General features: G+C 39.0%; 2 protein-coding genes across 4 annotated transcripts; both read left to right on the forward strand.

The window, feature by feature from the left end:
• The first annotated feature begins 863 nt into the window (after positions 1-863).
• On the forward strand, positions 864-19,735 carry ctps1b (CTP synthase 1b). 2 transcript variants are annotated; one of them, XM_074653140.1, is made up of 19 exons: positions 864-1,056; positions 3,531-3,711; positions 5,251-5,421; positions 5,591-5,691; positions 7,351-7,467; positions 8,691-8,774; positions 9,013-9,093; positions 10,755-10,906; positions 11,153-11,285; positions 11,472-11,560; positions 12,513-12,607; positions 14,000-14,062; positions 14,193-14,236; positions 14,327-14,423; positions 14,508-14,563; positions 14,765-14,861; positions 16,594-16,738; positions 17,404-17,502; positions 18,949-19,089. In XM_074653140.1, the coding sequence occupies exons 2-18, from the start codon at positions 3,546-3,548 to the stop codon at positions 17,471-17,473; spliced, it is 1,761 nt and encodes a 586-aa protein (XP_074509241.1). In that variant the 5' UTR covers positions 864-1,056; positions 3,531-3,545; the 3' UTR covers positions 17,474-17,502; positions 18,949-19,089. The 2 variants fall into 2 exon arrangements, with proteins under 2 accessions (XP_074509241.1, XP_074509240.1); XM_074653139.1 differs by having other exon boundaries at positions 17,404-19,735.
• Positions 19,736-21,365: 1,630 nt separating this feature from the next.
• On the forward strand, positions 21,366-24,648 carry rab42b (RAB42, member RAS oncogene family). Of its 2 annotated transcripts, XM_074654886.1 has the most exons (3): positions 21,366-21,662; positions 21,857-22,083; positions 22,905-24,648. In XM_074654886.1, the coding sequence occupies exons 2-3, from the start codon at positions 21,866-21,868 to the stop codon at positions 23,350-23,352; spliced, it is 666 nt and encodes a 221-aa protein (XP_074510987.1). In that variant the 5' UTR covers positions 21,366-21,662; positions 21,857-21,865; the 3' UTR covers positions 23,353-24,648. The 2 variants fall into 2 exon arrangements, with proteins under 2 accessions (XP_074510987.1, XP_074510988.1); XM_074654887.1 differs by having other exon boundaries at positions 21,654-22,083.
• The last annotated feature ends 431 nt before the right edge of the window (positions 24,649-25,079 follow it).

Raw genomic sequence — 25,079 nt, forward strand, 5'->3', positions numbered from 1 at the left:
CTCTGTACCTGTTGACCGTCAGCGCGCCGCGCACCCCCGCCCCTCCCTGCTTGATGGTATAATCCTTACCTGTCATCACCTGATTGGTCGCACGGACGTCATTAACACAACATTCAGTCACAGTCAGTGCATGGAGTGCCCGTGGCGCGGAGAAGATCATCCTAGTGATGGCGAGCTGAAGCTTCATGAAGCGTTGAAGCTTTCCAGGAAATTGGTTCGTTAAAGGGGCTTCATGTGCACATGAAACCACCTGGTGGTCAAAGAGTGTAAAACAGGCAGATGTATTTTGCGTCAGTAAAAGCTGTTGGGAATGACTATAAACAATGAAAAAAATATCTATTACCATGTAATCCATTTATATCTATATAATATATAATATAATGTCTATTTTCTAGTAAGTATATTGTATATAACATACATGTATAATAAACTGTAATTGTTTTAAGAGTAATGTATCTTATGTGTGTAAACCAATCCTTTGGTAAATAATTGTATTGTAGTGTAGTGTAATATAATATAATAATGGCAGGAGGGGTTATATTAGTATTCTTTGTTATTGGTTTAACCAGCGAAGATCTGAATTACTTCCTGAACCAGTCAGCGGTATGGCCGGGCAGCCAGGCTTCGGATGTCATCAATGACGTAATTGGTCTAAAACGATACAAGCCTCGATACGCGCATTGCGGAAAAAACTTCCTGGATTACTCGACACACGCTCCGAAGCCTCGGCACAGCACGTAACATCACTACTTGAATTAATTAAAGAAAGAAAGAAAAAACGTCTCTCGGACGGGAACCGGCTCTTATCGTTCACTTAAAAGAGCCGGCTCAAAGAACCGGCTCGTTTGTGACCGACACATCACTACTGACGGTAAGGGAAGAAAACAAACTGTCCCAGAGACTTTAGAGGACAATAGTTGGATCAGTCTGTCTCCTACACGTGCTTCTACCGCAGAGGGGACATTATTGTTGGGAACTTGGAGACTGGTGCTTCGTAAACAAGAAGTGAAATTCACCACAGTTACCGTGACTACACGTCTTTCTCTTTAACGCTAGGTAAGGCTGTGTGGTTTTGAAGGCATTCATGCTATGTTAGAGTCTTAATTGTAGCATGTTAGGTGTTGCAAGTCTAAACTGTACCTCAGTGTCGATAAACATGTGGCTTAAAACTCAACTCAAAGTCAACATTCAGCCATATCTGTCATTGTTTTGTGTTGTTCATTGATTTCCAATAATCTATATATACATACATTTGCATAAAGCAGCATATTTGTCCACTCACATGTTGATAAGAGGATTAAATACTTGACAAATCTCCCTTTTAAGGTGAATTTAGAACAGATAAAAAAATGTGTGATTAATTTACAATTAAATATATTTTTATTATTATAATATATATTAAATATTTTAATGGATAATAAATAAATAAAAAAGAACAAAATAAAAACATATATATACAATTCATTAAGCAAATTACAATATATAGATATTTACGATTAAATATATTTTATTATTATAATATATATTACATATTTTAATCAATAATAAAAAATAAAAAAAAGAATAAAATAAAAAAAAACATATATACAATTCATTAAGCAAATTACAATATATAGATATTTACGATTAAATATATTTTATTATTATAATATATATATTAAATATTTGAATCGATAATAAATAAATAAAAAATATAAAAAACGAAAAAAATTAAATATATATATATATATATATATATACACAATTCATTAAGCAAATTACAATATATAGATATTTAAAAAGAACATGCATCATGTAAATGGAAGAAACCAATAAAACACAACGTAAAGTCAACATATCTGTCATTGTTTTGTGTTAATTGATTTCCAATAATCTATATATACATACATTTGCATAAAGCAGCATATTTGTCCACTCACATGTTGATAAGAGGATTAAATACTTGACAAATCTCCCTTTTAAGGTGAATTTAGAACAGATAAAAAAATGTGTGATTAATTTACAATTAAATATATTTTTATTATTATAATATATATTAAATATTTTAATGGATAATAAATAAATAAAAAAGAACAAAATAAAAACATATATATACAATTCATTAAGCAAATTACAATATATAGATATTTACGATTAAATATATTTTATTATTATAATATATATTACATATTTTAATCAAAAATAAAAAAAAGAATAAAAAAAAACATATATACAATTCATTAAGCAAATTACAATATATAGATATTTACGATTAAATATATTTTATTATTATAATATATATATTAAATATTTGAATCGATAATAAATAAATAAAAAATATAAAAAACGAAAAAAATAAAATATATATATATATATATATATATATATATACACAATTCATTAAGCAAATTACAATATATAGATATTTAAAAAGAACATGCATCATGTAAATGGAAGAAACCAATAAAACACAACGTAAAGTCAACATATCTGTCATTGTTTTGTGTTGTTAATTGATTTCCAATAATCTATATATACATACATTTGCATAAAGCAGCATATTTGTCCACTCCCATGTTGATAAGAGTATTAAATACTTGACAAATCTCCCCTTTAAGGTGAATTTAGAACAGTTAAAAAATTGTGTGATTAATTTACAATTAAATATATTTTATTATTATAATATATATTAAATATTTTAATCGATTGACCGTCCTAGTGATAATGCAAATAATCACTAGTTAGTTAGATACTTTATTTTAGAACTTGTTCCTATATACATTTTTAAGGACACCATAAACATAATTATATGCATCAGTAATACATCATAATACCATTAGCATACATTACCATAGCAAACACTGCTTGTGGCAAAACAGTTTAAACATCTAGGTCAAACTTCCCCAGCTCTAGTCGAACAGCTTTCTACCTGTAGCCTACTGTCAATTAAAAATGTGGCATCATATAATGACTCACTGGTATTTCCCGCCCATTTGATTTCAGGTCATGTGGTTCAACACAATGTTAAATTCTGCAGCAAACTGTAAGATATGATCTGCTTTAAACCACCTCCTTTTGACATTGTCAGATGTACTCTGTCAATGTCACCATGTGTCAGGGTTGTGAGGACCACAATCTACTATCCAGATGTAAACATATGGGTAGTCCACACTTCCAAGTTTCAAAACTAGTGTCAGAACCTCCATATCGACTGTTATTAATGTCTTCTAATGCAGGTTTATGTAATGTTACATTGATTGCAAGCTTGAAAAAACACAGGAATACAAGGAGTACCACAAGTTTCAAGTTTGATCCAGTGAGAAACTTTATGTAACATTCTTCTACATAAATGTAATTGTATTGTCAATACACGTGTATATTAAACCAATTGAGACTTTTTAATATTAGTAGTCCACTTGGGTAAAATAGAGCACATCCACTCATGTTGTCTTTATCGTATCATTCGTCTCACATGTGGTCGAACAGGTTGAGTTGGCATGTTCTCAATGCCTTGGAAGTGTAGGTAAATTTTTGTATTATTTTCTTTTCAGACTTTACATGCCACTATGAAGTACATCCTGGTTACCGGTGGGGTCATATCTGGTATTGGCAAGGGCATCATCGCCAGCAGCGTGGGAACAATCCTCAAGTCCTGCGGCCTTCACGTCACAGCCATCAAAATCGACCCGTATATCAATATCGACGCTGGTACCTTTTCACCATATGAACACGGTGAGTTAATTGAGTGCTTTCGTCATGGTTGCTTTATATTTGTTTAAAGGGGCTGTATGCAAGAATCAGAAATTGGCTGTTAACAGTGACACCTGTGGCCGTTAAGACAGCGTCCTGTTGCTCGCGCTTGTGCTTGCACTATGTAGACGCGAGCGAGCATCGGTCAAAAACAGTGAAGCGACACACATGACACTGAGGATACATCCACACTGATGTTTTCGTTTTAAAACGGCGCTTTAAAACAAAAATGATCTCCGTCCAGACGAGCGTTTTAGGGCCGTTTCAGAATTGATCTCCTTCCATACTACTGTACCACGCCTGAAAACGCATATTAAATGACCATTCATGTATACTCAGCATGCGCGTGCCGGTGTAAACAGGAAGCAGCGCTGGACACGGGAATTGATGTAAAGCGGTCAAATAATACCTTGTCTCCTGTGCACGTAGGCAGTAGCAGCATTATAAAATGCAGAACTTAACTGCACAACAGCTGCTAGCAGAGACAACAATGTCAGCAACGCTTGTAACTTATTATCCATGTTGAAATTAACCACTGGTGGTCGAGGCTGATGTCGTTTGTTTTCTTCCGGAAAAGGTTCACGTGATGGGGCGCGACGAATCAGGGGAGGACACGTCGTGACTGATGAGACCCAATTAAGTTGGTGTCTGCGTCATCATGTTTAAAGGTCTCCTTTAAACACAACCCTGGAGTTTTAAAACTAAAACGGGGTCAGCAGCGTTTTCAAACTCTCCGTTTTAGGGGCTTGAAAACGTCGGGAGTAGTGTGGACGCTAGGCATAAGCGTAGCAAAAGTTATGCGCTGCGGAACGAAAAGGTATTGGTGTGGATGTAGCCTGAATGTGATTGACAGGCATCATGATGATTAACGTTAGCAACATTAGCCAGCTAAAACCACAATATCACTATATATTTCACATGCTTGGCAGTAATGTTAGCGTACCTGTCCAATACGAATTTTACCAGCTTGGGCAACGCAAAACCAAACAAAAGTCCCTCCATGTATCGAAGGCCCGGCCTATGTTGATCCTAGTTTTGCCCTTAACATCGGTCAGATTCCTGTTTTGCAAGACGGGTTTCACTAGATGATTTTGTTCTTTTGTCCATTTCTAACCAAACATTAGCTATGTTTGCACACGGAGCTGAAAATAAAGGCACTCAGGAGCGCGAATGACATCACGTCCGTTGGACTTTCCCGGAAAAACCGTCCCGCATTCTTCACATTAAATGCATCACAGGCTGATAGAGGAAACTTAGAAAGTTGCGGAAGGTCTAATAGAAAAGGTTAGGTTACAACCGGTTCACACATTGGCAATAAAAAATTATTAGAACACGTTTAAACGTGTAAAAACTTAGATACAGTCCCTTTACCGCATCATCTGCTGTTATGTGTGTTAAAGTAATGCAGCTGAGTGGTGATAGTTGTTATGTCAGTGAGCAAAGCACTGAATTTATACCAGTCTTGGATCTTGCCGTTTCACTAACCCGATGATAAATGGATATAATGTCTGTGTTGTGCAGGTGAAGTTTTTGTTCTCGACGACGGCGGGGAGGTGGATCTGGACTTGGGGAACTATGAGCGTTTCCTGGACATCCGTCTTACCAAAGACAACAACCTCACCACTGGAAAGATCTACCAGTCGGTCATCAACAAGGAGAGGAGGGGAGACTACCTGGGCAAGACTGTACAGGGTGAGCGAGTACACCTAGCGGCACAGCAGCACACTTGTTTGCATTTGTGTTTTTCGGTGTGTCTGCAGAACAGAGAATTTGGCAAGAGCTTTATTCTTCTTCACACACATGTCCAATGAAAAGTGTTGATCGGTTTTACATTACTTTTACTCTGTAAATCTGTTTCCAGTGGTACCCCACATCACAGATGCCATCCAGGAGTGGGTGATGAGGCAGGCCAAGATCTCAGTAGACGACGATGGTGTGGAGCCTGAAGTTTGTGTCATAGAGGTAAGTTGGTGTTGTAGGGGCTTGTTTCTGTTCCCATCAAGCGGGAATTTATGTAAATGGCCAAACAGGATTTTGAATTCAATACAAAAGGACACTGAAAACGTTCAAAAGTGTCGTGTATTTCAACAACTCCCACAGGAAACTCATTCGCTTTGGCTCAATTCTTGAATGAGAATGATTTTTTTTTTCTCAAAAAAGTAGGCTCAAATCACTGAACAATTAGTTTTTAGACAGATTTTAATTTCTCATTCATTCAAGCAAATTGCACGTATTTTTGCACGTGTGTGCAATAGAGTAACTACAATTTGCATAACAACCATATGCACATGTCTAGTTGATCAAAACGGATGAGTTGGTTCGGTGAAACTTTCTTTCATTGTCTGAGCTGTCGCATACAAAATGATCCATTCAATAATCAAACTCTGTCAGACATACATGTATATTCCAAAAATATCTATGATATGGTGTTATGTACTTTGAGGAGGTACAATTTGTTTTTTACTGAACAACCGCAGCTTTTTTCATGTTTTTAAATTTTTTTTATTATTCATTTATTTTATTGGCGTGGATGTCATTTTGTGGCAAATATTCTGTTCACTGTATATGTCTTTACATGAAAGCTCAAAGGTGAATTTTCTTTTAATAATACATGTAAATGCATATCCTCTTTCTGTGTGTATAGTATTGACTTTAACCACGAAACTTTTAAATGCTGTTGAAATGGGAATCTAAACAGCTCAGTGCGATACACAATAGCCTTCACGTAGACAAAACTGACATTCTGCTATTCTAGCCTTCAGTAAACAGTCAGTTTCAGCAAATAAGTAGAACAAACAGAGATTTGCATACACACACATCTCCAGGGTTGACTGTCATGGAGACAAAAGATCTAAACATATTGACCAATATGGCTCACACGATGACAAACAACTTTTCATTTTGGTGACATTGGCCAATTTACTGACATAATAACTAGGTTTTGAAGCATGAATGAAGTGTTTTGGGTGAGTTACTACCTTTTGCAGACATGCAACAGAGTTGCGATGTCCCATCAAACAGTTGTGACAATTGCACTTACAGTTTAGAGAATGCTGAGACTGTTTCAAAAAATGAGCTGAAGCGATTGAGAAAAACTGTAATTGATTGATGTGATTTGTGACCTTTTTTTAGTGTGATTAAGAGAAATAGAGGTTTTTGATCAGCAATGAAACCAAGCATGTTGCCTGAAGCAATAGATCATTGACACCTTTCAGTAAGCAGAGACATTGCTGAACTTAAACAAATGGGTTTGTCAGCGAAGCAGAAACATTTTATTTTGAAAAAACGAAAAAATCAAGGGATTTCAAATTGATTTGTTGAGGAGAGTCTGTAAAATATATATACAATATACAATATATACTGCAAAACTATATCATCTTTAGTGTATATGCAGCTGAAATGGGCCAAATCTTCATAAACAGAGTTAAATTATTACCCTGCCTCGGGCAGTTCTTTTCTTATGGCATTAATCAAAACCTGCTCTGACAGTATTATTGGCTCAGTACAGCTTATACAATTCAGTAATTTCTAAGGGCGTGGCAGTTATATAAGGGGCTGAGAACCAACCAAAGTGTTCGTGCATGCAGTTCTGTGGTCTAAGCAGATGTTTTGTGTCAACAGCTGGGAGGCACTGTGGGGGACATTGAGAGCATGCCCTTCATCGAGGCCTTCAGACAGTTCCAGTTCAAGGTGAAGAAGGAGAACTTCTGCAACATCCATGTCAGCCTGGTGCCACAGGTATGGGACACTGGTGAACACATTTCACGTAGAATATTACTTTTAATTAGGGTTGTCAAAGTTAATGCGATAATAATGCGTAAACGCAAATTTGTTTTAACGCCCCTAATTTCTTTAAAGCATTAAAGCTGAAGTATGCGAGATTGGAGCAAATATGATTTTTAAAAAAAGTTATTTTTATAAAACGGTCGCTATATCGTGACAGTAGTACATGAAACTGGTAACCTGAAAGAAATCATGTGCCTCCGTGTCCTCCGGTGCTCCTAACGGCATCTGCAAGATTTCACAGACCGGGGGAAAACAAGCAGTCAGAGCTTATCTGAGGTCTGCTGTCCATCTGCTGTGTATGAGAGACGGCTGTCAATCACTCGCGAACTCCGACCAAACGGTCAAATTAGGCCGCGCTGATAAAATATGAATCAATATTATGTTACTGTAATGCCTATTTCTCACCTCAAATGTTTTCAGAATCATCTTGCAGTGCACGGTTTCGCTGTAAAATGATGTTTGCCCAATGATGCCAAAAAATATACTGCCTACTGCCACTTTAATACAACTTGCGATTTTTAGCTAGAGTGAAGATAGTGGTATCATACAAAACCACGTACCAACCATGTCATACTAGCTTGTCACGAAGGATATTAAATAACGCTCCAAATTTACGCTACATTTTGGCGAGAAAAAAACTGTCATGGCCATTTTCAAAGGGGTCCCTTGACCTCTGACCTCAAGATATGTGAATGAAAATGGGTTCTATGGGTACCCACGAGTCTCCCCTTTACAGACATGCCCACTTTATGATAATCATATGCAGTTTGGGGCAAGTCATAGTCTAAATGAGGATTTCTGGACAATATATGTCATTGTTTTGTGTTGTTAACTAATTTCCAATAATTAATATATACATACATTTGCATAAAGCAAGCATATTTGTCCACACCTATGTTGATGAGGGTATTTAATATGTGACAAATATCCCTTTAAGGTACATTTTGAGCAGGTAAAAAATTCGATTAATTTGCGATAAATCGCGATTAACTATGGACAATCATGGGATTGAATATTTTCATTGATTGAAAGCCCTAGTTTTAATATTTTTGCTGTATTCGGGTTTTTTTTAATTGAAGGAAAGGAGCTAGAGAACAGTGAAAATCGCCACTGGTTTATTTGTCACGCACACATTTAAGCTACAATTTGAGGTGAATTTGCTTTCATGTCCTCAGCCCAAAACCACAGGAGAGCAGAAAACCAAACCGACCCAGAACAGTGTCCGAGAGCTCAGAGGGCTGGGCTTGTCTCCAGATTTGGTGAGTCGGATTATATTTTGCTTTTATAAACTTGGCACTCCCTCCTGCACCCCAGATATAAACAGGCAATGCCTCTACTTTGCCTGCATTTGTAGAAATCTATTAATTCATCTCATGGTGTACACAACCAAATCAAATCGGACATATCGGACATAAAATCTACGGTATTTATCAAGGAACGTTTGAGACTATAATCTTGTCCAGTTGTATAATAAAAATAAACATTGATTCTTTTCAGATTATGTGCCGCGGTTCATCGCCCCTAGAAACATCTGTCAAGGAGAAGATCTCCATGTTTTGTCATGTGGAGCCCTCACAGGTGAAGTAGTACGACTTTTCTTTTCTCGAACAAACAACCTCACTTGAAGCTCTATGTGCAGAGAATGCTGCTAACCTAAATGCCGTGTAATGGAAATTCAGACTTTTGTTTCTAAACACATTATAAATGTTGGAAAATAATTACTGAAAACATGTGCAAAGGCCGTGAACATTGTAGTACTGGATTGTGGAGTTAGACCGTTAAACTGTTTTTGTACAGTTTTGTGTTCAGGATTTTTTAGGCGGGGCTGAAATTTCAAATAATCTTTTAAAAAGGCAAAAGTTAAAATGTATTCATGCTGAACTTGCACAAGTTTTTAGTATTTCTCATTCTGACTTCAAGAATAACAAGTTATACAAAAAATAAAAACTGCTGCCTGTTACATAGATAGAGGTGGTAGGCTTAGGCGAGCTGCCTTTTTATTTCTCAGAAACTTGCCAATTTCAAAAATATATTGTGCACAAAATAACACTGTAAAACTGGTATTTTTCAACAAATCACAGGCATTATGTCCATGACACCGTGACCTAACTGCAGTTTGAGGCTGTTTGGAGCTGAACTTTTGTTAGATGTCCTGGCTGTTAGTGTTTTATTCCTGTCGCCCGCTTTGAAAGCGCTGCAGCAGACGAGGAACGGCTGATTTGTGAAGGTGAAATGAGAAGTTATCTATACGTTACCTCCACATTTCACTGTAAAAAAAATAAATAAGGTGACAGCTGACTGGAGGGAGATCGCCTGAAAGTTTTCTATTTGCTGTTGGTTATATTGTATGCTAATTCCAGTAAATTTCATAATATATATATATAATATATCCAGTTTCTTGTTTAAAAAGATAGCAAAAACTACTCATCCATCTTGTAAGTGGTTATGTGTATAGTCTGATCTCGAGCGCACAGCTGATACGTGGTTTGTTTACATAATGCAACACTTGCTGCTGTTGTTCAATTATTGTTGAATTATTCTTTGTTCAACTTGACCTAAGGTTACATTTAATTTTCAATTAATGAAAGTGACGTTGGGTGCATTCGGTTCACGAGGCAGTCAACCGCGATAGTGCCGCTTTTTTAAATCTCACAATCAAATACAGTTTTCATTTTCATTAGTTTTGTTTTTGTTTTCAATTTGAATATATATTCAAATTTAGAATATTTGTCGACAGCCCTAGTGTGTAGGATTATTGTCCATCAGTAGCAATATCTACTGCAGGTTCTTTTGTAGGAAAAAAATAATTTTCCTAAATCAATTTTTGTAAGTTGTGAATTGATTCAGAATCTTTGAAGATGAGACTCGATTCCTACATGAATCAATTTTTTACCCCACTCCTACTTATGAGTCATGTAATGGTGCAATGCATTGGTATAATGTTCAAATATAATTTTCAAATATTTGATAGACAATTATATTGTTAATTATACAATTATATATTAATTCTATTGTGCCAGAGTTGAGTCCTTGCCGCAGCGGCCCGGGGTTCGGGTCATCCCCTCTCTCTCCCCCTTTCATTATAAGCTCTCCCCCATTATCAATAAAATGCATTAAAAAAAAAGCCCAAAAAATAATCTTTAAAAAAAATTATACAATTATATTTAATTTATTAAGTTAATGTTGATACAAAAATGTTAACACAAAACTGAAATAAGATGTTTTGTAATTGTTTCCAGGTGATCTGTGTCCATGACGTCTCCTCGGTCTACAGAGTGCCCCTGCTGCTGGAGGACCAGGGTGTTGTGAGCTACTTCTGTCAGCGGCTGAGCCTGCCCGTCGAGGTGAGGCCCAGGAAGATGCTCTCAAAGTGGAAGGTGATGGCTGACAGGTGAGGAAGTTTGTCTTTGCTGTTATGCTTTTCTAACTGTGTGTCTTGTAAGGAAAATGGGACACAAATCATTTACCTTTTACAGTCAGTTAAATCACTCAGGCACAAACCAAAGTACCAAATGTTCCTCAGTCACTACATCACACTGTGGAGATTAAATCACTGAACATTGAATTGTTCTTTGAGTAGCTTTAAAGTTCTGATTAAATGATGCAGTACAGTTAATCCTCTCCCCTCTCTTCTCAGATCTGCTCGTCTCTTGGAGCATGTCTCCATAGCCCTGGTGGGGAAATACACTAAGTTAGCTGACTCCTACACCTCCGTTATCAAGGCCTTAGAGCACTCAGCCCTCGCCATTAATCACAAACTAGAGGTCAAGGTATGGAAACATTTCACATTTTTATGTTTTATATATTGATTTCTGGATTTTTCAACACTGCAGTTTGTGTTGACTATTTGTCACCGAACACTTTTAATACTGACATAATACATTTGCCTATATTTAAACAGCAGTCAGCCTGTCGGCCATGACGTTGATGACTGATCACCTTTGTTATTATTACAGTACATAGACTCTGCAGACCTGGAGGCTACCACTCTGCAAGATGAGCCTGTGAAATATCACGAGGCCTGGCAAAAACTCTGCAGTTCTCAGTGAGTAGACAAACTATCAATATCGAGTTGTTTTATTATGTGTGCCACATGATGGCAGTAGAGTGCTGTCATCAGTGGTTTATGCAGCTTCATAAAATGGTCAAGGCCTTGTGTGTTTTATAACATCTTCATGCAACAGTGCAGTGTACTGGGGGGGAGTGTATTTGTGATTCCTGTTGCTGTTTTCAAGCTTACAGGCGTTTGGAGCATTGTCGTTTTGGATGCATTAGTTTTAAAATTCTATGACGTAAGCCAGTGTTGCCTAATCAGATTACGAGCAATCATTTCTTACCACATATTATCTCACAAAGTTTTGCAAAAAAACAAATCAAACGCATGCTAGATATCAATCTAGGCTAGTAGCCATTAGTATGTTATTGAATTAGCTTACTAGATTGATCGCTGTCCAGAATTTTGCCCCTAAACTACCTTCAAATATGGAGAGACGGAGGATTTGAATACAGAGATCAGCAGAAAGTAGTTAGTGCCACGGGAACATTTTTCCCCAATGTATATGTGTGAAGAATAAAGAATTGACTCCGATAACTTAGCCTCTCAATTATGTATGTGAGTTCACATACATAAATGTATTGTGTGAATGGAGGTGTAGCAATGAATATCCCTTTTTATTACAAGTTCAGGTTACATCTCCATCATCACCTTAAATTACAGATATTGCTTTGCATAGTATCCTAAAAATCCTAATGTTGTACTAGCAGTAGTCTTTCAAGAGCTGTCCCTGTCTAGTCAAATGATAGATCATGACAGGTCATTTATAAAATGTACTCTAACTTGTCTTAAATGATACCTCTCCGGCAGTCTTCATAACACTGTTATCAATAATGTGTCTCCGTATACAGGTGTTTGAATTGTGTAATGTTAGCCTCAGTTCATTTTATAAAATGAGTCCAGATTTTCTTTGAGACAGTCACTCTTTCTTTCCTCCTCACAGAGGCGTGTTGGTACCAGGAGGTTTTGGTGTGAGAGGGACAGAAGGCAAGATGCTCGCTATTAACTGGGCGAGGAAACAGAATAAGCCGTTCCTGGGTAAGAGAGATTCCTTCTTCTTCATTATATGAATGTGTTGTCTGTTGCGTAAGATATGAAGGTTAAGTTTGGTTTGCAGCTTCATATTTTTTATTACTGTGGACAAAACAACAAAATGAATAGCTACAGTGTCTCTAAAGAGTTCTTTGTTGCCTTGGACTTTGTCATGTTTTATTGTTTTACACGGCTGAGAGAGGTCTACTCTGCAGGATTTCCCTGAAAAACAATGTATAGACTCATACAAAAGTAATCCCTCTCAATCATCACGTATGACCTACCAGACCTGTGTGTCTGTATCTGCAGAGATCCTGCTCTCTGCCTGTATTTTTTTCTTTTGCTGTGTTTGGGCATTTCTGAGCGTCAGCCTTGAGCCATTGGATGTGTAGCCCCCGCAAATCCAAGAGGAAGCTACGAAAATTGCGGACACAGCACCGGAAAAACGCAATTTTTAGTGAGACGAAATGCCAAGTGGGCAAAGTTCACTCCAAAACTAGAGTGAATCTAAGGTTGGCTTTCACTTTCGCTGCCCTTATGCGATGCAGGTGGTACACCGGGCTGTGTTCCAGGAACCGCGGTCAGGGGAACGTGCGCTTCTATCGGTCAACCTCTTATTGATTGCTATAATTACTTACTTTGACACACTTAAATCCTCACTGGTGCAGCCCCAGAGTATTTAGACATTGCAGGTTAAGGTCAGTGCCCATCACCTGTATGGCAGCGTCATTCTGCGTGGATGATTCTGTGCAGTCAGCACAGGAAGGTTTGTGAAGGGCAAAATAAGTTGAGCAAAATACAGCAAAATCTTTAAGGAACAGCTACCAACAGTCTGCCAGAGAACTCTGACTTGGGATGAAATTTATCAAACATCAACCTGAAGTATAAAGCCAAAGCTACACAGAATGAAAAACATGTATTTGAGTCCAAACGAATCGCAAAAGTGTGGCAAAACTTGAAAATTGCTGTTCTAGAACTATCTCCGTGCAATTTGGCATAGTTTGAGCAATTATTGTGTAAAGACGAATGAGGAAATAAATGCGGCGTTCAGGCGTATAAAGTTGTTGCAGACCCACTTTATCTGTGAATCAAAGTTGAAATTGCTGCCATATGTGAAAAATACACACCCGAAGGCCATGAATACTTGTGCAATCAGGTACTTGTTGTGTTATGTTTGTACATAATTTAGATCCATTTGTAGAGACAATAATTTAATTTGACATTAAAGAATCTATTTGTTTTTTGTTGAATATTTTTTTACAGGCAATTTACAATCACTTGCAACCGCAGTAATGTTAGTCACTCAAGTGGTTTGCACAGTGGGGATCTTGTTCGGTCTTTTCTTTATTTACAATAGCTCTCATTATGCAATAATCCCGCTGGTCTTGTTTTGTGCAGGAGTATGTTTGGGCATGCAGCTGGCAGTGTGCGAGTTCGCCCGCAATGTTCTCGGATGGGAAGGTGAGTGATTGCGCAGGTCAGCTGGTGTCAAAGCATTTTATTCCCACGGTTTCTAATTTAATGATGAAGGAGGAATAGACCCGATGGGAAGTTGATCTGAGCTCAAATCAGCTTTGTTCATCTTTTTCAGATGCCAACTCTACAGAATTTGATCCAGAATCCACTCACCCTGTGGTAGGTTATCTTTTTCTTCCCAGCTCATATCCCATCATAACAGCAGAGTCTTCACCGGAATGGCATTAACATCCTATCTGATGTCGACAGGTGATTGAGATGCCAGAGCACAACCCAGGGCAGCTGGGTGGGACTATGAGGTTAGGGAAGAGGCGGACCCTTTTCAAATCCAGCACCAGTGTACTGAGTATGTATCTTTATCTTGAATTAATAGTTGGATTTGTGGTCTGTCTAGCTCGTGTTTCTGATGACTGATATTTCATTGTTCTAGGAAAACTGTACGGAGATGTGGAATATGTTGACGAGAGGCACAGGCACAGATTTGAGGTAAAACAACATTTTAAAAGCTTTTTGTCTGGGAGTGCAACAACAAACTACAGTAGTCTTATTCTGCTTGAGGCTCCATTTAAATCTTTCCTGTTTTCATCTTTGTGTCCAAAATCTAGTGTTGGAAGTATTATAAAATGAACACATAACCGTATTTCTCAAAAAACCTTTCCTGAATCCGTGAACCATTGCTCATTTTAGGTGAACCCTGAGCTGAAGCACCACTTTGAAGAGAAGGGTTTTCAGTTTGTCGGCCAGGATGTGGAAGGAGAGCGAATGGAGGTCATTGAATTGGACGGTGAGTGGAAAGTGTTATTGTAAACAGGCATTCACCTGCTGTTGCTAATGAATGCAACACAGTAAATGGACTACATTTTTGTAGCGTTTTTTCTAGTCTTAGCGACCACTCAGAGCGCTTTTACAACACAAGCCAGCATTCACCCATTCTCACGCACAGACAAATACACTGGCAGTGGCTCCCACACAGGAGTGATAAACCTGCATACTCACAAGAGAACAATTTGGGGTTCAGTATCTTGCCCAGGGACACTTTCACATGTAGACTGCCGGGGCCAGGGATCGAACCACCGACCTTCTGATTAGTGGACGACCGCTGTACTGAGCCACAGCCACCCCCATGCTGTATATTACCCTAAAGCTTTCACCTGGCTAACCTTTAGGATGTACTCTTACCATCTCTACTGTTTCTAAGCAACAAGCAAGCTACAGCAAATATGATTAAAAAGTAATTTTTATAAAACGGTCACTATATCCTGACAGTAGTGCATGAGACGGGTAATCTGAGAAAAATCATGTGCCTCTGTGTCCTCCGGTGTCCTCTGGTGCTCCTAATGGCATCTGCAAGATTTCACAGACCGGAGGAAGAAAACAACCAATCAGAGCCAAGCTGGAGTCTGCCGTCTCTGAGCAGCTGTCAATCACTCGCGAACTCCGACCAAACGGTCAAACTAGGCAGCGCTGATCAAATATGTATCAATATTCTGTTACTGTAATGCCTATTGCTCACATCAAATGTTTTCAGAAACATCTTGTAGTGTGCTGTTGAGCTGTAAAATGAGAAAGTTTGTGACCTGGCAGCCATGCAGAGATCAGTTGAGGAAATACCAAGCACCGCCCCCCAGACAGAGCACAGCCAATAGGAACACTATCTGAAATGACCTGTGATTGGCCAAAGTCTCCCGTCACAGGCTAGATTTTTTTAAAAGCCTGCAAACAGCCATGAGGAGTTGCAGGAGTCTAGTTATCTCTCAGAGCACTTGAATGACAATATGCTGAAAGGTTATTATGGAATCTTTGGCTAATGATGCACAAAAACATTCTGCCTACTGCAGCTTTAACTCCTGTACTGTGACGTATCTCACAGTGAAAGGGAATATTTGAGCAGTGTACAGTTACAAGAGGGATTTAAATCAAATTTTGCACCGTCAAACTCCAGAGGACTGTTGGCTCCATACACACCTCTCTCACCTGTTGTTAGATCAGGATGAGGACGAGGGAGAAATTAGAGATTTTCAACCATCTGGTACTGCAGCGCCGGCAGTACATGCAGATGAACGGTGCCCGGAGTCCCCCCGCTCGCCTGCCAGCAAAAATCCGCAGGTCATTTCACGTTCATCCGGTGGTCCTATTGCCGTTCATCTGCATGTACTGCCTGTGCCGCAGTGACAGAGAGATGGCTGGAAATCAGCGAAGCTTCCCTTGAATGAATTAGACCTCAGCCACATTGTTTTGGAAATGAAAACAATGATTTTGCGTCTCTTCCTGTCTCTCTCCATATTGCTCTGTTAGCTACTTCAATCGACAAACAGTGAATATCCTCATGATCTTTCTGAGGCGGGTATTGTGAAAGCTAGAATATTTGGCATATAACAAAAAATGTATTTTCATTTCATGGGGACTTTCATTATGTTAGTCATGTGTTTTATACAAGTCACACGCTAACTGTGGTATACTGTATGTTGCATAATGCTGTGTAGGAGGTTAATCTGTCTGGGTCTTTATTGTTTCAGATCATTGTTACTTCGTAGGAGTGCAGTACCATCCAGAGTTCACCTCGAGACCCATCAAACCTTCTCCTCCATACTTTGGTCTCCTGCTGGCTGCTGCAGGAAAACTCCAGGGCTTCCTGGCCAAGAACTGTCGCCTCTCTCCACGGTAAGCTCTGACACGGCCATGTGTTATTCTAATGTTATTTGGTGGAAGTTTATGATAAAAATTACTGTATGATGCTCCAGCAGGTCATAGTTTAGATCTAACTATTCTCTGACATTTATTTTTTTTTATACAATTTTGCAATAAATTAGACTTTGAAGTATCATTTCAATGCTTTGTATGCATGTTTGTTTTTTCTCTCTGCACTGGCTAATTCAATTTAAAAGTGGTTCTTATGGAGTGGCATGAAATCACATTTAAAGTCATGGAATACATTTTTCATATATAATCTGTTAACTGACATTAATGCTGATTGGCTAAAATAAAAATACCTTACCTGTGATTGGGACATTACATATATGAGGCAGCAATTGCTACCATAGTGTATCAAGTAAAGACATTACATCTGTGTTTTTATTAAGCCCTTTACACGATACTGTTATATTGTTGGCATTTTTATGCGTCATTGAATTTACTCAAATGTAGTTGACCTGTCAACCCCAATGGAAATTTACAAGCATATTTTTTATTCTGTGTCATAATCTACTCTCTTGCAGTTAGTTTACAATGACACTATATCATCACTGCAACCTGCAATCACAATAAAGCAATCCCTGTCAGACATTACTGCTATAAACCTCACTTTATGTATTCATCTTCCGTTGCAGAGACACGTACAGCGGCAGCAGCTCCCCTGAAGAAGACATCCCTGAGCTCAAGTTCCCATCATTGTCCTGAGACTAAAGCACCATGTAGCTGTTGTGTTTGTGAGTCACTCCTGCAGATGAATGCAAGGCCGGTCTGCTCTTAACTGATGCCGCAAAACCATTTTTTACATTCATATGGGTACAATATGTTGCTACGGTACCTATTTATACTCTAGATATATTAAGTCTTTTCTTCTTATTCTTGATTGTGTAAAGGGGAAGGGACGTCTTGCTGTTGCAATTTTCACATCTTACTCGGTGAAAAAAAGGCTTTATTTTATATATATATTTATTTTTTGTTGGAAAGACTAACCAAGATGGTTCTGGTGAGTTTTTTTATATAATTTCTGTCGAGTTGAAAGAATTGTTACAGGATGCTCCGCGACTAGAACAGCTGATCCCCCCCAGGCGAAACTATGGCAGCGGAAAGGGGTAAGTGGGGTGCGCGCTGCGTAGGGTGACCAGATCCCAACAAACCAAATGTGTTACAAAGAGTATGTTTGTGTGGGACAAGTTACCAAGGCTGAGAGGTAGTCTACCATTTTGATAGAATGTCTATCTAGCTTAAATAATAAACATTTCTATTCTGCCCCCTTATCTTGTAACATCTCTATGCTTTGCCCGAATGCATCCATAGATCGGCACATCTCCTTTTGAGCCGCACGTTTCTTGTGAGACTCACATGAACTGTGTCGCTTCATGTCGCATTCCCCCCTGTGTGAAATTGCAAAATTTCACACACAAAAAAAGCTCTTGAGAAACGCCTTCCACCGGCTTATAAGTAGTTTCACAGTCTTTGTTGTAGTTGCTCTTCCTTTTCTTTGTGGTAGTTTCCTTCATATTCCGCCTAAATCTGCATAGCTTGTGACTTTGCGGTGACTCGCAATATTCTGACAGCAGACACAGCCTCGTGATGACAGCCTACCCTTTTTTCTTCACAGCCATTGGATAATAGACATATTTATAAAAAAATAAAAATTAAAAAAAAAACGTGTTTGTCCTGCAGTGGTTTGACTTTTGAAAACTAGAGCCAATGAAAATGTTGGATATTATTATTGACAAGGGATAGAAATGCTGTGCGAAGTGGGACACCTGGTCACCCTAGCGCCATGTGCACAAATACAGATAAACACACCTGCACGAATATACAGCATAGGCAATCGTCGGTTGTTTGGCTGACAATGGCCGGTTCGAAAATTTGAACATATTGCCCAACCCGTATTGAGTATTAGAAACTTGTGACTAGCTCAGAAAAAGCAGATCAGTTTGCAGCATTGACCGAGTCAGGGTCTGTGCAGTCAGGTTTCTTGTTGGGGGCAGCCGTCCCGCAAATCAATCCTAAGAAACATTATGACTTTGCACAGTTGTTTGCGACTTGTATTGCAAAAATTGTGCCTTTTTATCACGACAATTAGACGTATCGATGATTAATTTACTTCTTTGAAAACCTGTTTTATTGTCTGTCTTACAATTTTATTTTATGTATTGATGTGTTTCTCTTTTTAGGTGTAATACCAGCTTACATAACTCATTCAGGGGTACTACACAAAAGTGAGTAAGCTACATGCCACTCTGGTTTCAAATAATCTTGCAATATTATATTGAGTGAACATGCGAAACGGTACGAGTATGAGATTAAACTGGATCACTAAGGAGGTGACTGGGGGGTATATATATATATATATATGATTTTCTTTTTTTGTCGTAATAAGGTGAATTGTTTAGGCGTCAGCCAATATCACAAGGACAATGGGTTTTAATTTCTTCATGAAAGTTGTAATGGATTATGCACTTTGGGTCGTTGGTACTTAAGTTTTTATGCCTTAAACCTGAACTCACCAGTTCTGCTTGCATGACTTTTATGTTTGAGACCTTTTGCCTGCTGACATCAACAAACAGTTTTTAACTCCATTACCTTTTACTGCCATATCTGACCCAGAAGATCCTAAAATGAATTATACTGATGCACGGTCCTCTGACAATCCGGCAAGCTGAAAGTGACCCTTCAGTGAGTCAGCAGTATTAACTGAAAAAGAAAGCTCGGCATATGAAAACGGATGTCTTAAAAACTGAAAGGCAAAACTTGCAACTAGCATCAAGCTTTCATGTTACATTATCACTTGGAGTCCTGGATAGTTCAATCATTGATGTCTCTGCCTTCATTTCTCTGTTTGTGATCTAAATGTATGGGGGGAAAAAATGCAGTATTTTTATATTTATGAAGTTCAGATGCATGTGTGATGCGATATGTGTGTTTATTCTGAATAAATATATTTTTATTCCTCTTTACAAACTGGCCTTTTTTATTCTAGTGGACCTGAGAATCAGCAAGTTCTGCTTTTTACCAGCAACTGTGAGACACTTGAGATTTTAAATCAAAACTGTAAAAGGACATGCATTGATACTCGCACGTCTTAAAGGAACAGTATGTAGGACTGATATGTGACAACGGGGTGTCGAAATGGGCAGTGGACGGGATCACACAGATCCAAAACAAAAACAGACCGGACAGGAATGGAAATTTCAAAGGAGAACATACAGGCTTGTAGCATTGTTGTCAGAGAAGCCAGTATTTCCACTTAGCATGTTTTAATGTTATGTTAATGTTAATATCTGACATATCATGGTCATTTTATTATTTATTACAGTAAATATATTACATATTGCTCCTTTTAAAGAGACTGAAAAATATTTGTCTTCACTTATCGCACTATTTTCAGTGTTGTTTGGTATTTCTTCACTTGAAACTGCTGGTGTATTTACTGAATTTACATACAAAACTAAACGTCTAAAGTGGTCTAGCAATCCCTAGAGGCTGTTGCACATAACAATATGAAAAGGTTGCAGCTGATGTTTTGACAAACCTTTTAAAAGAACCAAAACACAATTACTTAGATTTAGTTAACTGAGCTTTTTAAACCTGGTTATAGTCATGTTTAAAAAGCTCAATCAATTTGGGAGTGATATCTTTTCTTTTTTGTTCTCTAATGTTTATATTTGGACCACAGATTGTACCTTTTAACCCATTTGTGCCCACAACTGAAAATTTGACTTTCCTTTGGAAGTGTTCTCTGGGATTGCCTCAGCACAAATATGAAGACATTTAGCTGAAAAGAGAGTTGTTCTTATTATACTACATCTAGTATTTGGGCACATGGGACTACTGTTTTTGCAATAGACTCAATTATATTTATAAAAAAATAAATTAAAAAAAACATAACAAGTTGAATATCAAATATATGTAATATATGCACACATCTGCAGGGTAAATTTGATAAACAATTTGAGCCATTTTGCGCATTCTTCAAAAATCCTGACTATTAATCATGTGATTTTTCATGTGATCTAAAAATGTCAAAGTTGCACTGTAAGTCTCTTGCCCAAAGTATATGCGTACCAAAGTTCAAGACGTTTGACCAATCAAAATGCTGTGGCAAATGGGTTAATGACACATATGTTCAATACTAAAATAGCCACAATGACTAGATTAAAGTAAGCACACATGTAGTCATTACTAAAAAAAATTGAATCAAATCTAAACAAACCTATTGTAGAAAAAGGAATTGCATATTCTGAGCCGCTCATAGTGTTTCCCCTAGTGATAATAAAGCAGCATTGTTATCAACTTCACTTTTTAGGTGGCAGTGTTCACTCAGACAAGACCATAAAGTTGTGTAGGCAAACAGCTGCCCACCCTCAGATTGTTAATGATGACATGTAGTTACATGAGCTGGAAACTAGGAAACGACATGGTCTGCCTTGATATGGTAAAAAATCCCAACCACTACTTCCTTATAATTCCCCCTTTTTCCTCCCACATCGGTCCCTCCCATACCACCACAGCCCTCCCCGTGTCCTTGTGCAGCCCCGCCTTTTGTCAAGTATCAACAGGCAAACTTTAGTAGTCCACACCCCTCCACAGCACTCACTCATGCACATACTCACAGTAGCAGCTGAGAACTACAGCTGTACTGGGATCTACACTCTGAGGGAAGGATTTCTCCTCCATACCTGCTTTTGAAGATGTTTTGCTGAACCACCATGGGAATGAGACTGCGACTTTTTCCGCAGCCATCAACTTGCATAGGAGTCTGTGATGACTGTCAACACAGACTGCTCTACTGATTGTGAGATTTAAAAGGAGTGGCTGCTGTTTCTCAACATTTGGAGCGTCAAAGCAACTGGTGGGAAGCTGATGTGGGATTGCTAGTCTCTTACAGGTATCATCTCTTTTTTTAATCTTTCCCCAACCCCCATTGTACCATCTAGACTACTCAATGTATTCCTCCTCACTATTCCTAACTTTTCTTTCAACCTCTTTAATAATTCCTGCTGCATATATCTTATTTCTTTCCCACAACTTTTACACACCTCTGTATCCCCACTCACTGTCATCCCTCTCTTCCACTACCAGGCAGCAACAATGGACCTGACTTTGTGGCAGTACCAGTTCCGGATCATCATGCTGGGAGACTCCACAGTGGGCAAGTCCTCCATGCTGAAGCGTTACACTGAAGACTTGTTCCTGGAGTCCATCAACCAGACGGTGGGGGTAGACTTCTACGTTCACTTCCTGGAGGTGGAGCCGGGGGTCCGAGTCAAGCTGCAGTTCTGGGACACGGCTGGACAGGAGCGGTTCAGGTGAGGATGCACTAGGCCTCGTAGATCTACAAGTCAGTCCTTGAGAAAATTCAAGAAAAAACTCCCCTGTATGCAAATACACTATGCAAATACACTACCACTGGTTCTTCATTCACACCGGAGCTGTTCCATCAGTGTTTGCTTTCAGCTACGGTTGTGTATCCGCCCTGTCACTCTCACAAGATCAGTGTGCAATGTGTACAGAGATGTAGTAAGTGTAATACTTAAAAGTTGAACGGGCGTTATTCTTCATGCTCAGCATATTTAATGAAGAAAAAAAAATTTCATTCTGTCTCTAAATTCATTATATCAGTTCTCCAGTTGAATGAACCGCAGCAAATTGCAAACCGTGGCTGTTTGTGTTTACCTCCTCTCTGCATGGCATCTGTAGCCTGCTAATCCCCACCTGAGTCAGCAAAATAACTCGGCCAGATCAGGTTTGGTTTCACGCAGAAGTAATGCAGAAGTACGTTCTTACCAACTGGCTGCTGGGAGAGACGTTTACCAAGCCTGACTCATGGGGGAAACTACTGTACATGCCTCTTGACGATATCAAGATAAGAGTGAGGAGAAACACAGTGGCTATCAATTTCTAACAAAGAAACAGACTCTCTGTCAATCAGCTTATCTAAAAAGCGCTCAACTCAAACAGTGCAGAGAATCAGCTGATTATTTTCTCACTAGAACAGGAAATAAGTTGGTAGCAAAGTCTGAACTCTGCACAACCCAGTGAGGGCTTTGTGAGGTGCTCATGTGTTGAAATTCCAACCTCCTCCCGTGTTTCTTTATGTTTTCACCCCGTGTCTCTCTCCTTTCCTCAGGTCAGTGACCCGTTCTTATTACCGCAACTCGGTCGGAGGCCTGCTGGTGTTTGACATGACCAGCCAAGCCTCCTTTGACCACATTAAGGAGTGGCATGCTGAGGTGTGCGAGCGAGTGCAGCCGTACAAGGTTCTGTTCGTCCTGGTGGGACAAAAGAGCGACCGAGACGAAGAGGGCGAGAGGATGGTGAGTCGGGAGGACGCGGAGAAGCTGGCCGGCGAGCTGGGGGTGCCCTACGTGGAGGCCTCCGCCAAGACGGGTCAGAACGTGAAGGACGCCTTTGAGCTGCTCGCCCGGCGGGTCTACCAGGGTCTGCTGAGTGGAGAGGTAGAGGTGCAGGAGGGCTGGGATGGAGTGAAGTGCTCCATACCACATACTCTGACGTTGCAGAGAGCCAGCCAGGCGCAGGCCTCCAAGGACAAGAAGAAGAAGAAGTGTTGTGCTTAAACTGTGGACTGGTGGTGGTCACCTATAATGCACACATGTTACCGTACAACCAAAATAAGATCCCCCAGGAAGTGGGAAAAAACATTTTGGGACTTTATGTACAATACTAACTGAAATGTGTTAAGATTTAACTTTAGAAATAAAGGTGTGTAACTGGATATTGTTTAGCCTACAATGGCGGCGAGGCAATATTGGTTGGTTGGTTGGACTACCATCACTTTGGACCGGACTGAAATACCTAAAAACTATTGGATGGATTGCTATGACATTTTGCAGACATTCATTGTCTCTCCCAAGGATCATTTCCTACTGACTTTGGTTAATCCCCTGACTTTTCATCTGGCACAACCAGCAACCAGTGAAATTTGTTCCGGGTTTTCCCTTTACTTTATCTATCACAATCAACAGGTCAACATTTCAATTTGCCCAATAGCTTGGTTTATGAAATGTAATGACATTTCCATCTATCATAGCTGTACTTTGTGTAGTGCTAATTGACAAATGTCGGCATACTAACAGGCTAAATGAAGATAGTGAACATGGTAAATACATTACCCGCTAAACATCAGCATGTTAGCATTTAGCTCAAAGTGTGCCTTAAGCTGCTGTAAACGCTTACTCGTTTAATTGCAAAATCTGTAGCTTCTTCTATTTATAGGGCTTTTAAAAAAGTGACGGAGAGGTCCATGCTCTCTTGTGTGAGATGCTAGGCCCACAGCGGATCAGACTAACATGGACTGATGAGGTCATTGCTTATCTCAGTTCAAAAGGGCAAGGGTCGTAATGATGACATATTGAGCCAAAGCCATTGGTGCAAGATGAGACTGAGTGGCCATTGTATTCAATCTACAACGATTACATCTTCTCTCCTATTGATTTTTTTGGACCTACAGTACAGAGGAAACGTGGTTGTCAACCTTGGGGTCCTGCAATATATCTAAAGGGGTCGCAAGAAAATTTGTAGTTAGGTTACGATTCTTTTTTTTTAAATTTTTCTTTTTGCTTGTGAAATACTTGGTATTTGTTATCTTCCGCAGAGACAAAAATTGATCTTCAGCTCATGTCCACACTAAGGTTTTAACCTGTAGTGAGGGGTTGCAAATAGGCATTGGTTTATTTTGATATTTATTTTGGAGGGAAAACGTGAACAACTGTACAAGGACCTTCTGCCTTTTCCTCAGAACCCATTCCTGCACATAAATCTGTGATCTAGTCTATGCTGCTCGTTCTGTCGATGATTGGCAGCAGTTACGGTGTTATTCGGTGCCCTGGTTGAGATTAAAGACGTTCCCCCCCCCCCGACCCGTGACTCTGTGAATTAATGCTTTGTTTGGGCTTGAGTAGTTGTCTGGGAAAGGCTTTGTTGCATCACTAATAATTGCACAGCATGCTGAAAGTGAGCGATTGTTTTCAGGTGCTGTTGTTGAAATTAATTAAATCAAACAACTCTAGGGTGCCTTTGGATATTGTTCTTTTGAAATGTTGCGAGAGGTTTCCATAGCAATTACTGTCCATCTGGCTGATGAACGGCCTCCTGTGTTTCTGCAGCCAATTTATTTAGCTACTAAAAGACACCCAGATTAAAGACGATCACTGACACAGTGTTGTGTCTGTATACTGTGTTTGTGTCCTTAGTTCTCTGTAAATATACAGCAAGTGAAGTGATTTTACATTAGTTACAAGCTAAAAGCCTATCCCCTAAACACAAATATAACACTCTCCTATGT

Source organism: Sebastes fasciatus, chromosome 12 (genome assembly GCF_043250625.1).
Source record: "Sebastes fasciatus isolate fSebFas1 chromosome 12, fSebFas1.pri, whole genome shotgun sequence".
NCBI lineage: Eukaryota > Metazoa > Chordata > Actinopteri > Perciformes > Sebastidae > Sebastes > Sebastes fasciatus.

Excerpts from the sequence above, each read along its gene's own strand:
- ctps1b (XM_074653139.1), top strand. The coding sequence starts at position 3,546 with ATGAAGTACATCCTGGTTACCGGTGGGGTCATATCTGGTATTGGCAAG. Across the intron at positions 7,468-8,690 it reads ATGTCAGCCTGGTGCCACAG|CCCAAAACCACAGGAGAGCA; the intron begins GTATGGGACACT and ends TCATGTCCTCAG. Across the intron at positions 8,775-9,012 it reads TGGGCTTGTCTCCAGATTTG|ATTATGTGCCGCGGTTCATC; the intron begins GTGAGTCGGATT and ends GATTCTTTTCAG.
- rab42b (XM_074654886.1), top strand. The coding sequence starts at position 21,866 with ATGGACCTGACTTTGTGGCAGTACCAGTTCCGGATCATCATGCTGGGA. Across the intron at positions 22,084-22,904 it reads GCTGGACAGGAGCGGTTCAG|GTCAGTGACCCGTTCTTATT; the intron begins GTGAGGATGCAC and ends TCCTTTCCTCAG.